Below are 13,345 nucleotides of genomic sequence, written 5' to 3' on the forward strand. Positions count from 1 at the left end.
GTTTTACGACACTCATTTGAAAACCGCTCTAACCTACTTGTAAATAATGCCTTTGTACCTGTCCTCTTGTCCCAGTCCAGGTATTTCTTCATCATTTTGACCATTTGCTAGTTTTTCTCGGTCCTCGGAACTTAAAGCACATTTTGCTACACAGAGGCGGGAGCCACAGGTCACAGCTCCGTCAACTTGGAGAACTAAGTCTAGAAAACAAAAACACAAGTTATCTGATGCATTTTCCCTGCAGTAGTTATGTGTGCATCACATGGAGAATTACTTTGGATCGCCAAAAATGAATATGCGCTGAGACGCAATCTGGTGCATTTTAAGACACAATTTTGAGAAATGTTACAGTGGTATTTTATTTTATTTTTTAGTCATAATCACATTCTGATGACGTGTGTACATCACCGTCTCCTTAATCCGTGGTTTTCTGGTTACAAATTTGTCCATGCTGTCGCTACTCAACTCATAAACAGAATGTACAGCGCGATAACCGAGCCTGTTGTAAGGCAAGCAGTTCCTAATACTCCATGTTCTTTGTTATAGTGTCCTTAGACAGGGAATACTTACCTCATGTGTACTGACCTTGTGGCGTCTGGATGATTTTTTCGATATAGTTATTTATATACTGTAATGATAACATTTCTTTTTTGGGAGGGGAGGGGGTATTTTGAGGAGGAAGCTTCTACCCCTCAAACACCCTAGATAGAACCCTGGTTACCTAAAATTCGCAGGGAATGGAACCAGGTGTTGGAGATTCTTCTCTGGTACAAATTATTTTTCCTGCACGAGGTAGTCGTTCCAGTCAGGCCGCAAGAACGCGAATAAATTTCGCAGAGTCAGTGTCGCGAGCTGTTCGTGGAGGAGCCCACGAGGATGGATTTGATCGTCGTTCACATTATGTCAAAAGGGTGAAAAAGTAGACGTGATAACAACGAAATCACGAGTGACAACAACGTGAATTCAGATTTAGATCTGAAAATGGTATCTACATGTAGGTTGGTGCATTTGCAAAGGTTCCTTCATCAAGTACCTGCAGGGTCCCTTAGCGCGCAGTATTGTCTGATGTGCGAGATATCTGCCGCCAGATTTGCCAACACAGTTCTTCTCTGCTGTTCAGAATGAGACACCTGTGGATCACTCCACGGTTCTCCACTGGACACGTACACCAACTCGTCTCTTTGGAGACCCGAAAGACTATTCACTTCTCTGCCATCTTTGGTGAATAGTCTCCTTGCCGCAAAAGGCAGCTGAACTGCATCTGTACATCTGTCTAAGAACTGCAGACAAAAAATGAGATCGCTATTTATAGAAGTCACTATCACATCTGTTTATGCCTAATTCGAAGCCTACTGAAGTTGATGAGGGACCGGAGTGCTGTATCAGAATTAGCGCAAGGCATCGTTTTCTAATCAGTCAGCCGAGAATAAGGTACTGAATATTTGAAGTGCATTGCACGAGCTATCTATGAACATTTGAACCCGAAATACCCGATAATCCTGGAGCAGTGATGCTATGAAAAGTCGTAATTTTAAAAAGAAAGTTCACTTTTAATTTATGGCATCATTGGCGCTTTTGCCACCCAAGAATGTATCAGTTTTTGATGGCTAATAGCTGGCTCGTTATCAAAGCTAAAGGCCTGGCCAAACACTTGCAACATTTCAACGCAACATCTCGGATGATGTTGGATCAAATTTGAAAACGGTCAAACTTTTCGTGTAACATTTTGGATGTTGCATGATGTTGTAATCGTTTGGCCACGTTCACTCAACATTGTTGGACTAGGGCATGCGCGCTAGGTGCACTTTTTGCGCGCCAGGGACCTGGGGCACATATGCATCGACATGATGGTTGAAAATGTTGCGTGCGTTTGGCCAGCCCGTTCGACACATATCGCAACATCATGCAACAATGTTTAAAGATGTTACGTTGAAATGTTGCGAGGGTTTGGCCATGCCTTTAAGAGACTTAAATCGGAGGTAAATTAAATCAACTCTGATTAAATTAAATTAAATTAAATTAAATTAAATTCAACCAACACACCATATAATGCCTCGTGAAGCATCACACTACTATAGATACAGGTTTCTTGTCAGACAAACACAAATCCATCACATCCTCTGCACTTACCAGGATAAGTTCTAGATTCTTCAAATCAACTGGATGACAAGATCCACCCTGATCTTCTCCACATTGTTCTCCATGTTTCTCCAGAGTTGATCGTCTGAATGAGAAATACTGACACACATCAGATATCGTAATGTTGTTTCAGTTTTAATAATTTTCTTATCATAACAAGGAAAACAATCGTATACCTCTTATGTCTCTTAAGCGAGCTGTTTAAGCCAGTTCCGCCAACATCATGAACCATCTGAGGAGAAGCGAAAACTGGAATTAGTATGCGAGGGGCAAGAACTTTACATTTCGTCAATTTTAGGGCGCGTTCGATTGACCCTATTTCGGAATAAGAATACGTGGTGTGATGATTAAAACGGTATGTTTGGCGCGTTTCGAAGCAACAAGGATAATAAAAATATGTTTAAAATAGCATTTTAGCAGGTGTTTGACAATTTTAATGTGAATCTCGTAAAAACGAAGGATTTTTAACTTGTATTCCATGTGTTCCTATTCCGGAATACGGTCAATCGAACGCACCCTTAGTTTCAACGGTGTAGCGGGACAATCCGTGTTGTCACATGAAGCTCGCTTTATGGCCTAAAATCCTGGACAAAACCGTTGAGACATGTGCACAAATCCACCCCCATCCATGTCATAATAAGAAATTTCCTTCCCCACCCCTCTCAGTCAATGTTGTTAGAGCTCTACACGTTTTACTATTATTTCGGGCAAATAAAAGGGGTTAGGAGGGGGAAGGGGAGCCGTTTAAAAGAGATTTCTTTTGGTAGGTTTCGGGGGTGGTATAATCTGCCGTTGTCTCAACAGGTTTTGTCCAAGATTATAGCTCCCACAAGCCCCCTCTAGCTCACTGGTAGAGCATCAGAAATGTTAAAAGACAGATGATAGGTCGACTCCTTTTGACGCCATGGAATTCATTTTAGTATCACCAGGGTTCGTACACTTTTTCCGACCAAAAATGCAAGGACTTTTCAAGGACTTTCAAGGCCAAATTTTGAAATTTCAAGGACCTCTTTTTTATCTACGTCAAAGATTTTACCCATGGAAATAGTCTGACAGTACAATTCTTGGTCATTTTCCGTAACGAAGACGCGTGAAAATAATGCAAAGGCACTGGTAATCATTCTCGGCCCCACAGCTCGTCACGTCTGTATGACATGACTTGAGTAGCTGATTATTTTTACTGAAGTTATGCGGGTCAAAAAAAATTCAAGGACTTTCAAGGACCAGGAATGAAGAGCAGAGATTTTCAAGGACTTTCAAGGCCTTGAAAATGTACTCTCAAATTTCAAGGGTTTTCAAGGGTTTTCAAGACGCGTACGAACCCTGTATCACCGAGTGAAAATCAATGCATGTAACATTGATCTCACTTTAATGGAAGGGGCGATTTACAAGGGAAATAGATCTAAGGAAATGCATAGATCCAAGAGATGGGGATCCAAAAGTTTCAATCTTTCTAAGTGATTCTTAAAGAAATTGCTAAGAGAATCTAGTACTTACATAAGGATCATTCCATTACTTACTCAGTGGAATCTTATGACCTTTATACAAACGGCGCTAAATATACTGTGGTTGCACGCATGCACAGATTTTATTTCTTCATATCAGCTGACATGGTAATTCTGAAAATGCTTCGTTAAGCATCAGCTCTTTGACAAGGTTGATTAAACGATCATCACTCGAAATGCATGCTTTTGTTAATTGCTAATGAATGTTCTGACGCAGCCGTCGTCATCGCCTTTGTAAGCACCAAGCTCCTGTGAAAAGCAGAAAGGACTTTCGTCTGCTTACTCGAGCCATGACAGTGTTACATCTGATCCCTCCCACACAACTCACATTTGTCAAGTCAGGCCCGACAACTGTAACAGCTCTGTTGAGATCTGCTTCACCATTTTTAAGAACTTTTAATCGGACAGGAGCAGCTAAAAAGAAAAGAAAAGCGCATTTTTTAGTGATATAATCAATATGTACAGAAACAAAACAATTATCAACATCGAAAACGGTTTAATGTCATTTCGCTAATAACTTCCAGTTTGCAAACCTGATAATTCAAATCCTCCCGTGTAAAACAATAAGGATTACTCTCACTTGAGAAAATAATCATTGCAAATGAAGGAGAAACTTAAGGAATTGCAAAAGGGCCTAAAAAAAACTCCAAGCTTCAATGGAACTCGAATCAAAGACCGTGCAATTGGGCTGCACTGTTCCACCGTCTGAGCTACAGTATCAAGCCATATGGGTGGCTGGACCGAGTTGCTCGACGCATGGTTAGCGCTAACCAGCGCTAAATACCATTTTTATTTAATTTAACCAAAGGTTAGCGCTAACCAGGCTTCGAGTAACCGGAACTAGGTCAGTTGCGAGTTCGTATCACATCCCGTAAAGCTACCAGTCGGTGAATCATCTGATAGCGGAAAATTAAAAAGGCCATATTTTAGTTTTCTTCAGTGTCTCTTTGAAAGTGAGTGCATTAAGTACAAAGTAATCTTAGGGAAACAATTACCACCTTTTTTTTTGCGAAAACGCCTTCTACGCAACGAAGAATATGTATCCAAAAATTAAACATGAACTTAAAAAAACGAATCATTTTGAAAATCATTATTGAGATAAACTTCTTACTTACGCATATCAGGATGTTACGTTCAATAAAAATAGCTCTACATTAAAAATGTTTGAATATGCATCTTATTGACAAGAACTGCAATACGTTTAAATTTTGAAAAATAAAAACATTCCAGAAAGAGATGAAAAGCCATTTCATTGCCAAGGCTTGTGATGATCATAATACTGGTGTATGCAAAACTGAACCGAAATAAATAATTCATTCAGTGCTTCCTCAACATTTCAGTAATATTTAACACAGTCCTGCACCTGCTTAAATAAACTGCAAACGTATTTTGCATGCATGCATGCATACTGAAGTACCTAGACTCTACAGGAATAACTGTTTCTTACTGTCATGCTAAATTCATTAAATCTTAAAGAATTTACTTCCAAATTGAAATCCACGTTCTTGGATTAGAGTGCTAACGCTTGCTCTTGCTTCTGTTGTTGCTGCGCTGCTTTTTATCTTAACGCATGGTTCACTATAAATTCTGTATTTATTTATTTAGTTTCAGTCTCAATATTTTGTTCTGCCATTGACAGTTTACATTCTAGTTTCTTAAGTTCCTTTTCTTAAGGCAGTCCTTTACATAAGCAAAATAGCTTCCTGGACTGCCTGCCAAATGTATGATAATTACATGTAATGTAGTATTATAATTTATAAAAGCAAATAAAATGAACTGAACTGAACTAAATGAACTGATTTACTGTTTTTGGGTCAAAATTGCTGTAAAAAATCTAAATTAGAACTCTAGCTCATACGTATAACATTCCTGACAACTCACTGAGATGATACAAAATCTAATATGGCACAAAGAGCTATCCGAATTAATAACTTTTGGCAACTTTAAAAGGACAACGTCTCCAAACTTGAAAAAAAACCGCCAATCTTTTCAAGTTTCAGTTCACTTCCATCCCCTCAATCTTTGGCTCCAACCAACAAAGAACAGCTTCAGTGTACTTCAATGGCCATTGGCAACAAAACTACAGCATTATTTTTTGGTCTTCATTGATGCAAAGACATCTTTTAGTGTTTTGAATTTTGACTAAAATAGCGTGACACTGCAGTAGATTGATTAGGCTGTCCACAAAATAATTTGAATTCCCAAATCTGCGATGACTAACCAAGGGTTATCACAAATTCTTCAGACTCCAGGAGTGACTTATGTTGGCACGATAATTTGCGACACAAATAATTCTGTATGTCTAGCTGGGAGTTGTAAGACGAAAGAAACTAGTCATCTCCTGCAGTCTGTACATTTCGCTTATCCGATATACCAATAATTTAAAAAAAGGCCACTACTTGGTACAAAATGACACGTGCCATAGGATTGGGTGCCAGAATACTTGTACGCTTGATGCTTTTGGAATGATAGGATAACAAGTTGCAGTACTGATGAGAAAATTGATGAATAAAAAATATTCAAGTCAGACTAGTATGCCGTCAGTGTAAAATGCAGACTGTAGAGTTAGTGCAGTAGTACTATTGCGTTGCATTTTCATTCTCGAAACTATAGGAGTTCTGTTGTCACCGCTACCAGCAGTATGTAATTTACATACTCATGACCTTAATTATGCACAGTCTGCTTTCTACAATGAGTGCACTAGCACGCATTACCGGTTGCTATAGTGCCTTTCTTCTGTGAAGGTTTCTTGACAGGTGGGGCATAAGGAAGCAGAAAACCTTCCATAGGCCACGTGAAATCCTAAAGGAGAATACAACAATAATCAGCTGCAGTGTGTAAATAACAATGATACCAGTGCACGTAGTGTCTGAAAAAATATGTGATGATTTTTCCTCGATTAAGTGTGTTTCTGTATATCTTTAATGGAGGGAGGGGGGGGGGGGAGTTGGTTGAATAGTTAACCCAATGATTCCGAGGATGCCCCCTGTTGACGGGTATTAAAAATCCAATGGCGTTTATCTCATTCCCAGAAGTCAATGGGTTAAAGGGATCTTCCACTCCAACAAAAGTATGTGAAATTAACCAAAGTTCCCTTTAATATATTTCATACCATGTTCCATGTTCCATCATCATTTACAGGCCAAGACAAAGCTCTTTTGTTCCACTCCGGGTTTGCTATGGTCGAGTTTTTCCACTGGCCCATATTTCTCAAATCTTCTTGTTTTAGGGCCCACCTATTCAAAAATAGAAGTTTACATATGCCATATAGGGCGTGGTAGTTAAAATTAAGCACAAAAAATTACATCATCACCTTCCAAATCAAAAGAACGATTTCTATCCTTTTACATAATTTGTGGCCATCAATACTCACATCAACCCCAGAGACAACCACTAAACAAAGAGAACAGTGTGATAACATCTCCTGGACAAAGATATATACACTAGCCCAGAAACAAGAAGATAGATCCTAAGGCTTGGTAGATTTGAAAAAATGTTTTAAATGCTTTGAGCCAAAAGTTTGCACTTGTCCAAACTCTGGGGTTGACCCTTTTTTGCACAAAAGTAATCAAAGATAAACCCATGTGGCCGAACCCTTTTGAGGTCACGTTGCTAATGACACAAGCAAAGGCACAAGCAACATACCAACACAAGGTTGTACCAAGATAGATGAACTTGTTGCTTAATAGTGTCTTTGTTCTAATAAAAGGTTCTAATGTTCAAGTGGCTACAGAATCTGCACATTTTGCTAGTGCTTCGGCTTGTGTGGTTTGTGAAAAGAAATCCCTTATGGCCAGCTTTGAAAACCTAATTGACATTGAGAATTTAAAAAAATAAAGAAAACAGAAAACATACTTAACTGACCACTCCCCATAGGGGCTTTCAGGAACAATAAAACACAGTCAATAAACGAAACTACAGAACAGAACAATAGCAACAACAACGACAACAACAAGAATCCCACTTGGTTGGAGGCAAACCAGTTGCCTATTTAAAAGTGCAGCCAGAACTTGAACCAGGGATTACCAGGATCACATACAATGGCGCTGGACAACCTGCAAGCCAGTGAGTCCTGCAAGTCATGCAACTGCATGTCTCCCATTTAAGTCTAAGCACCCGCTTCAAATAGTGCTGCTAAACAGTATTTTAAGTCTAAGCACCCATTTTAAAATGGTTAGCTTTCAATAACTGTGTGACTCGCAAGTTGACTCGCATGGCTCGCTATGTTGGCTTGCATGAATCAAAGCCATGGCTGGCTTGGCTTGCAGCCATGGCTCGCCGGCTCACACATCGTCCTCACTCACATACACTGAGTGGTCAGAACAGGTCTGGAACCTGCTGGGATCTTCCAAACTCAAGGCAAACATCCTAACTACTTGGCCACAAGGCTCCATTTCCCTTTAGAAAAAAAAGATCCTCATCCCCCAAGAAATGTTGAAAAGAACTTACCTTTGCGTAGCATCTGCATGTCGTTTTGGCAACAACAACATAGAGTATCTACAACCTTGAAACTCTTCTTTCAGTTGTGCAAGACTAGTCTCAGGATTTGCTAACTCTGGACTTTCCTCGTTCTTTTCAGACAGAGCTGCACTGGGATCCAGACTTAAAACTGTTTGTCCATTCAATCCTAATTCATTCATAAAATGCAAGTTTTCCAGACCACTGAGGACTGCCTCTTGTTTTTCTATGGGTGGCTCCACAGCGTTACACATCTTCGGTTTAACAGTATGACCTTCAATGTATGTCAGCACAAGATTGGGTTTAGAAAGAGAGTAAATCTGCCCTGTTGGGCTAAATCCCCATTGCTGATTGGTGTCACTTGGGTTTCTGCAAGTGTTAAGAAATGTCCATTTAATTTGTTAATGCTTTTGAACAACAAGATTCCCTAGTTAATGGTTTAAAATTACGTTGAACTTCCATATTTCAACATAATACAATTTCAAATTATGTGTTACATGAAACTACCCAAGCCATCAATGTAAAGGCAAGCTCATCACATGCTTTTACAATACAGCATCAAAAAACAAATCAAAACAAACCCTCTTTTGTGCAAACGAGGGCCTAAGTATCTGTAATTTGCAGAAATAATCATAATGCGATTCTCAATGTTTAAAATAGATAGTTTAAAACGTTATGCACAAATTAAAATGGCGGAACAAAAGAAAATCTGAAAGGATAACTGTCATAAGGTAAGATCTCTTTGTTTTGCTTATTTCATTAGTGACAGTGGTTAAATGCAATTTAATGACTGTAAGTTAACAGCGAAGAGATTCTGGCTTTCTGTGGGTTTAGGTCAACAACTAGAGTGGTAATAGCTTCATAGTGGTCCGAGATTCACTCCCATCTGCACAGGTTCATGTTGGCTAAGAAGCAGTCTCAGTAAAGCAGCCATTTAGCTACAGTATGTGGCGGAGCATTGGGAGGTTTTTCTTCATTTAGCTTTTCTTTCTTGACGCATTTAGCGTGTTCTTATATTGCCTGCTTTGCTCACTCCCATTTTTTTCCACTGTTTAACTCTGATGGGTGCCCAGATGCCTTTGTGTAGGGGTTGACGTGATTGCAAGCCATGGGAGTGTTTTACTGTCTAAGGGCCAGCAGATAACAGTAGAGGCCCCTGGGAACCCACCATCCACACAACTCGATGCAGTTGTTAAAAATTGCTGCCAAACATCAAGCAGAAAAAGATGTCCTGTGAAGTATGCATGACCCTTAAACAGAAGATGAAAGATTGGGAAAATAAATATTCTTTCAACCCATTTCAATCATCACTTTTATTGTTTCATTGACTTGTATCAGTTCATTACATAAATTAATAGGCTTAGAAATTAGCTTAGCATGGTGAAAACTGAATGAAATATTCAAACTATAAAAAGTCCCTTGGGATATACATACTTAATTGACCACTCCCCCATAGTTTTAGATAGATAGATAGATAGTTTTGCACACATAGATAGATAGTTTTGCGCACAGCAACATGATAATATCGTTACATTATAAGTACCTAAACCAGCACAGAAAACTGCATGCTTCAAAGTACTCTACCTCTTGGTCGGAATTACAGGATACCCATCTACAGATATGTCTGCATATTCTACAGTAACAGCATGATCTGACCGAGATAATACAAGTTGGGGCATTGCTTTACTGTGAATCAAACCACTCTGAAAAACAAATCAAAAGCAGAAGCTCTTCCATAAGAACTTGCAGAGGATTGGTCAAATACTACAGTACAAACAGTATGGCAGTGGTTTTGTTATAATATTTGCGCATGCGTTGGATTCCTCATGCTTTGGGTTGTAGAGCTTATTCATTGGTGTTACAGGAAGTAGGAGCATTTTGTGTGGGGCGTTTAGCAGTTTTTTCTCTTCCTTCCCCCCTATACTTTCCACTGTTTATCAGTGTGACGGGTGCCTGTCTTCTTGGGGACGTGGGGGCTCATGGCTGGTTTGTCAGGTTTTGCCAGCTATCAGTGCAGTGTTCATCTTGGAGCTTGCTGCCACTAGTGGAAGCTCCAGGATGTCTCAGGCATCTGACCTCCATTTAGTGATACACAGTTGTTAACAATGGTTAATGGTTTGTGCTCAATACGTGGGAGAGCATGAAGTATACAGTCATATTACTTATAACCAGACAACTTAATACATGTAGATCACGTCAATGACATCAATGAAATCAATGAGTAATCAAAAGGTGACCAATAGGTAATTAGTTGATTAGTCATTGATTATTGCCAATGATCAATGAGTAACTGATGACTAATTAATAGGCCAAAAAATTTTGGGTTATCGATTAGTCGTTGATTGCATTGATCTCATTCAGTACTCATCGATATCATATCGTTGCTGAAAACAGTATTTGGCAAATAAGAAAAAAATAAAAACAACTTAATAATAACAACTTTATTGTACACCACAAAACAAGATAATTATATACAGGTGTTACTTACAAGAATCTATGTAAAAGTTGAAAATCTATATGCATACATGTACCTATATATAAAACTATAAGTCTTAGGCTAAATAGCCAGAAATTGAATTAAGTTAATTTATAAATTTTAAAATATCATTTTAATTATTTAACAATTATATCAAGTTGAACAAACTTCTCATTAAGAAACCTTTCTATTATGCAAATTACAAGGATTATTTTAGATTCAGGGGGGTGTTGAAATAAAAGGTTGAAATTACTACTTCCAGCATACGTTCCAGCTGGTTTCTGGTCATTGTATCAATCTCTTCTTTGCTCTAGCGATTCTAGGGTGTCCTTGGGAAGTCCATGAAGAATTCTCAGGCAACTGTTCTGCACTCTTTGTAACTCCAAGGTTATAATGGGATACAGTTTTTGTGAGATGACTAGAATAGTCAAGGTTGAGGCAATAATTATTGGAAGCAGCCTCACTCAGGATTCGAACCTATGATCTTCTGATTAATATTATTGTTTAGGTGCTCTACCACAGCGCTAATAGGAGACTAGAAGGAAAAATCTTGTCCAGTGTAACTTTTGCTGCAATGATTAGTTTTCTTGAATGTTTGCAAGTATACTCAGTTTCAACAGGGTCATTTAAATTTATGCGCCAGGTAACATTTCACCTCAAACTGTTTTAAAATTATAGAGAGGATATTACACAGTAGTGAGAAGATATGAATTATACGTTTGAGTGGCAAAAACAATATCTCACTTGTTCACTGATATCGTTCTTGCCACGAGAACATGTAATTTTCATTTTATAATGTATTATGGACAATAAAATATACATGGTAGACATTGAAAAGCAGGCTTTAATAAAAATACTGGGTAGTAATACAAACAAAAAAGGCGGAAATCGTGACGTCATTGCTTAATATGACACATGAAAAAGATGCTGCTCAGTTACCAGATATAGTGCACATGGCTGTATTGATTCTATAAGTGTTTCAGTTCTGGGTAAAACACTCTCATCCACTCTCACCAGGACTGGGAACTACCAAGTTCACGAATTTGATTGGCTGAAATCGATATTGACCATGGTCTAGATTTTCCCATCTAGACCGGTATCTAGACCGGTAATGTTTTTGCGGTGAAAAGATGCAAACTAAAATGCAAAAATATTGAGTATTTTCTTCTACCAATATTTATTTATGGAAGTGCCAAACAGCATGATGACAAAGGAGAGGATGACGAGCAAACTTTGACAGAATTAAGTTCAGCTCATCGCCACTCATCGCTGTTCACAAGCAAAATGTCAGTTAGTACAAACCAGTTACATTAAACGATTTAAATTGTTCTTTTTTGCCATATAATAAACATCTTATTAACCGAGCTTAGTCAGTCTGTATGGGAGAATCTTGATCTCGGTCATGTGTACAGACCTCACTGCATTCGGTCTGTACTTCGGACCTCGGTCAAGATTCTCCCATACAGACCTCCTGCTCGGTTAGTAAGAGCTAAATACCACTACTACTACTACTACTACTACTACTACTACTACTACTACTACTACTACTACTACTACTACTACTACTACTACTACTACTACTACTACTAATATTATTATTATTATTATTGTTATTATTTCGTTCATTCACATGATAAAAATTATGCTGTTAACATGGTTTGTAAACTAGGCATCAAGCCACAACCTATGGCCTTAAGTGTCTTGTGTTCTTCTCAAGATTCTTGCCGTTCCCAACAAGGAGGCTTTTTGTAGTAATAACGTGCAATCTAGTCCAATTTTCTTCAACGATGTTTTCAAATTTTTGCTCAATGTCCCTAGTGCACCAATGACAATTGGTACGACAATGACTTTTCGGCAGCTTCAGATTTTTCCAATCTCTCTTTAAACTTTTAAATTCTTGGTATTTTTCCATTTTCTCTTGTTCTTTTTCCAGCACTCTTGTATCAAAAGGGCACGGGATATCTATCACATAACATGATCTTTCTATCTTATCAAGAACAACTACATCAGCTCTATTATTATTATTATTATTATTATTATTAAATTACTATATCAAGTACATCAAGTACTGCAGTATGTTACCTGTGTTATCACCCATTCTTGAGCATCTGGTGGCCAAGATGTTGTTGGTCCTCTTTTCTTCTTTTCCACAACACCTATTTCTGGATACAGCACCAGATTCTTATTCTCTTTATACTGCAGGAAGCAGCCACGCTCATCAACTCGCATCTCCTGAAATGTCAATCCAAATGAAGTAAACCACAAGTTTACATTCCCTTTGAGGATGACATTTATCCTTTAAGAAAGAATCTTTATTTATATACAGCCGTATTTGACTGAATAACAGTTATTATTAAATTCTCAACCTCGGATAATGCAATTCTCGTGCTCTGATTGGTTCACTCAATCTCGGTTATCAGCTCATATACCTTAGTTTGACCTTATATGGTAAATGATTGCGCTTAGCGTTGCTAAACTAAAAACGTTTACGCCAGAAAGCGAAATTTCTTTCGGTATAAAGCAAAAGAAAAACGTTTTTGTGGAAAGTTTAGAGATACGCGAAAAGGTAAGAAATGTTCTTGTGATGAGCCTGCGTCTCTCTGACCACGAGGTATTACACAACATCGCATCTTCATCAACTTTTTTCGATTTCGCTCGGATTTTCTCGCTTTTTTCGCTCGTATTTCGTACTTCTAAACTTTTGGAGTTTAAGGAATTTAATAAAACAGTTATTCCATTCGTGCTTGTTGGATATGAGAGTGGTTAT

At 38.4% G+C, this 13,345-nt stretch overlaps 1 protein-coding gene across 1 annotated transcript in view; it reads right to left on the reverse strand.

The window, feature by feature from the left end:
- LOC137971154 (doublecortin domain-containing protein 1-like) overlaps nucleotides 1–13,345 on the reverse strand; it is a 50,812-nt gene that overhangs the window by 17,564 nt on the left and 19,903 nt on the right. The window contains exons 13-22 of the mRNA XM_068817899.1: nucleotides 12,661–12,810; nucleotides 9,687–9,805; nucleotides 8,094–8,471; nucleotides 6,757–6,880; nucleotides 6,359–6,446; nucleotides 3,973–4,058; nucleotides 2,316–2,371; nucleotides 2,131–2,224; nucleotides 1,034–1,280; nucleotides 59–200 (exon numbers count right to left, since the gene is read on the reverse strand). Of these exons, the coding sequence (XP_068674000.1) occupies nucleotides 59–200; nucleotides 1,034–1,280; nucleotides 2,131–2,224; nucleotides 2,316–2,371; nucleotides 3,973–4,058; nucleotides 6,359–6,446; nucleotides 6,757–6,880; nucleotides 8,094–8,471; nucleotides 9,687–9,805; nucleotides 12,661–12,810 (1,484 nt within the window). The remainder of the gene's footprint in view (nucleotides 1–58; nucleotides 201–1,033; nucleotides 1,281–2,130; nucleotides 2,225–2,315; nucleotides 2,372–3,972; nucleotides 4,059–6,358; nucleotides 6,447–6,756; nucleotides 6,881–8,093; nucleotides 8,472–9,686; nucleotides 9,806–12,660; nucleotides 12,811–13,345) is intronic.

This window comes from Montipora foliosa, chromosome 9, assembly GCF_036669935.1.
Source record: "Montipora foliosa isolate CH-2021 chromosome 9, ASM3666993v2, whole genome shotgun sequence".
Taxonomy (NCBI): Eukaryota; Metazoa; Cnidaria; class Anthozoa; order Scleractinia; family Acroporidae; genus Montipora; species Montipora foliosa.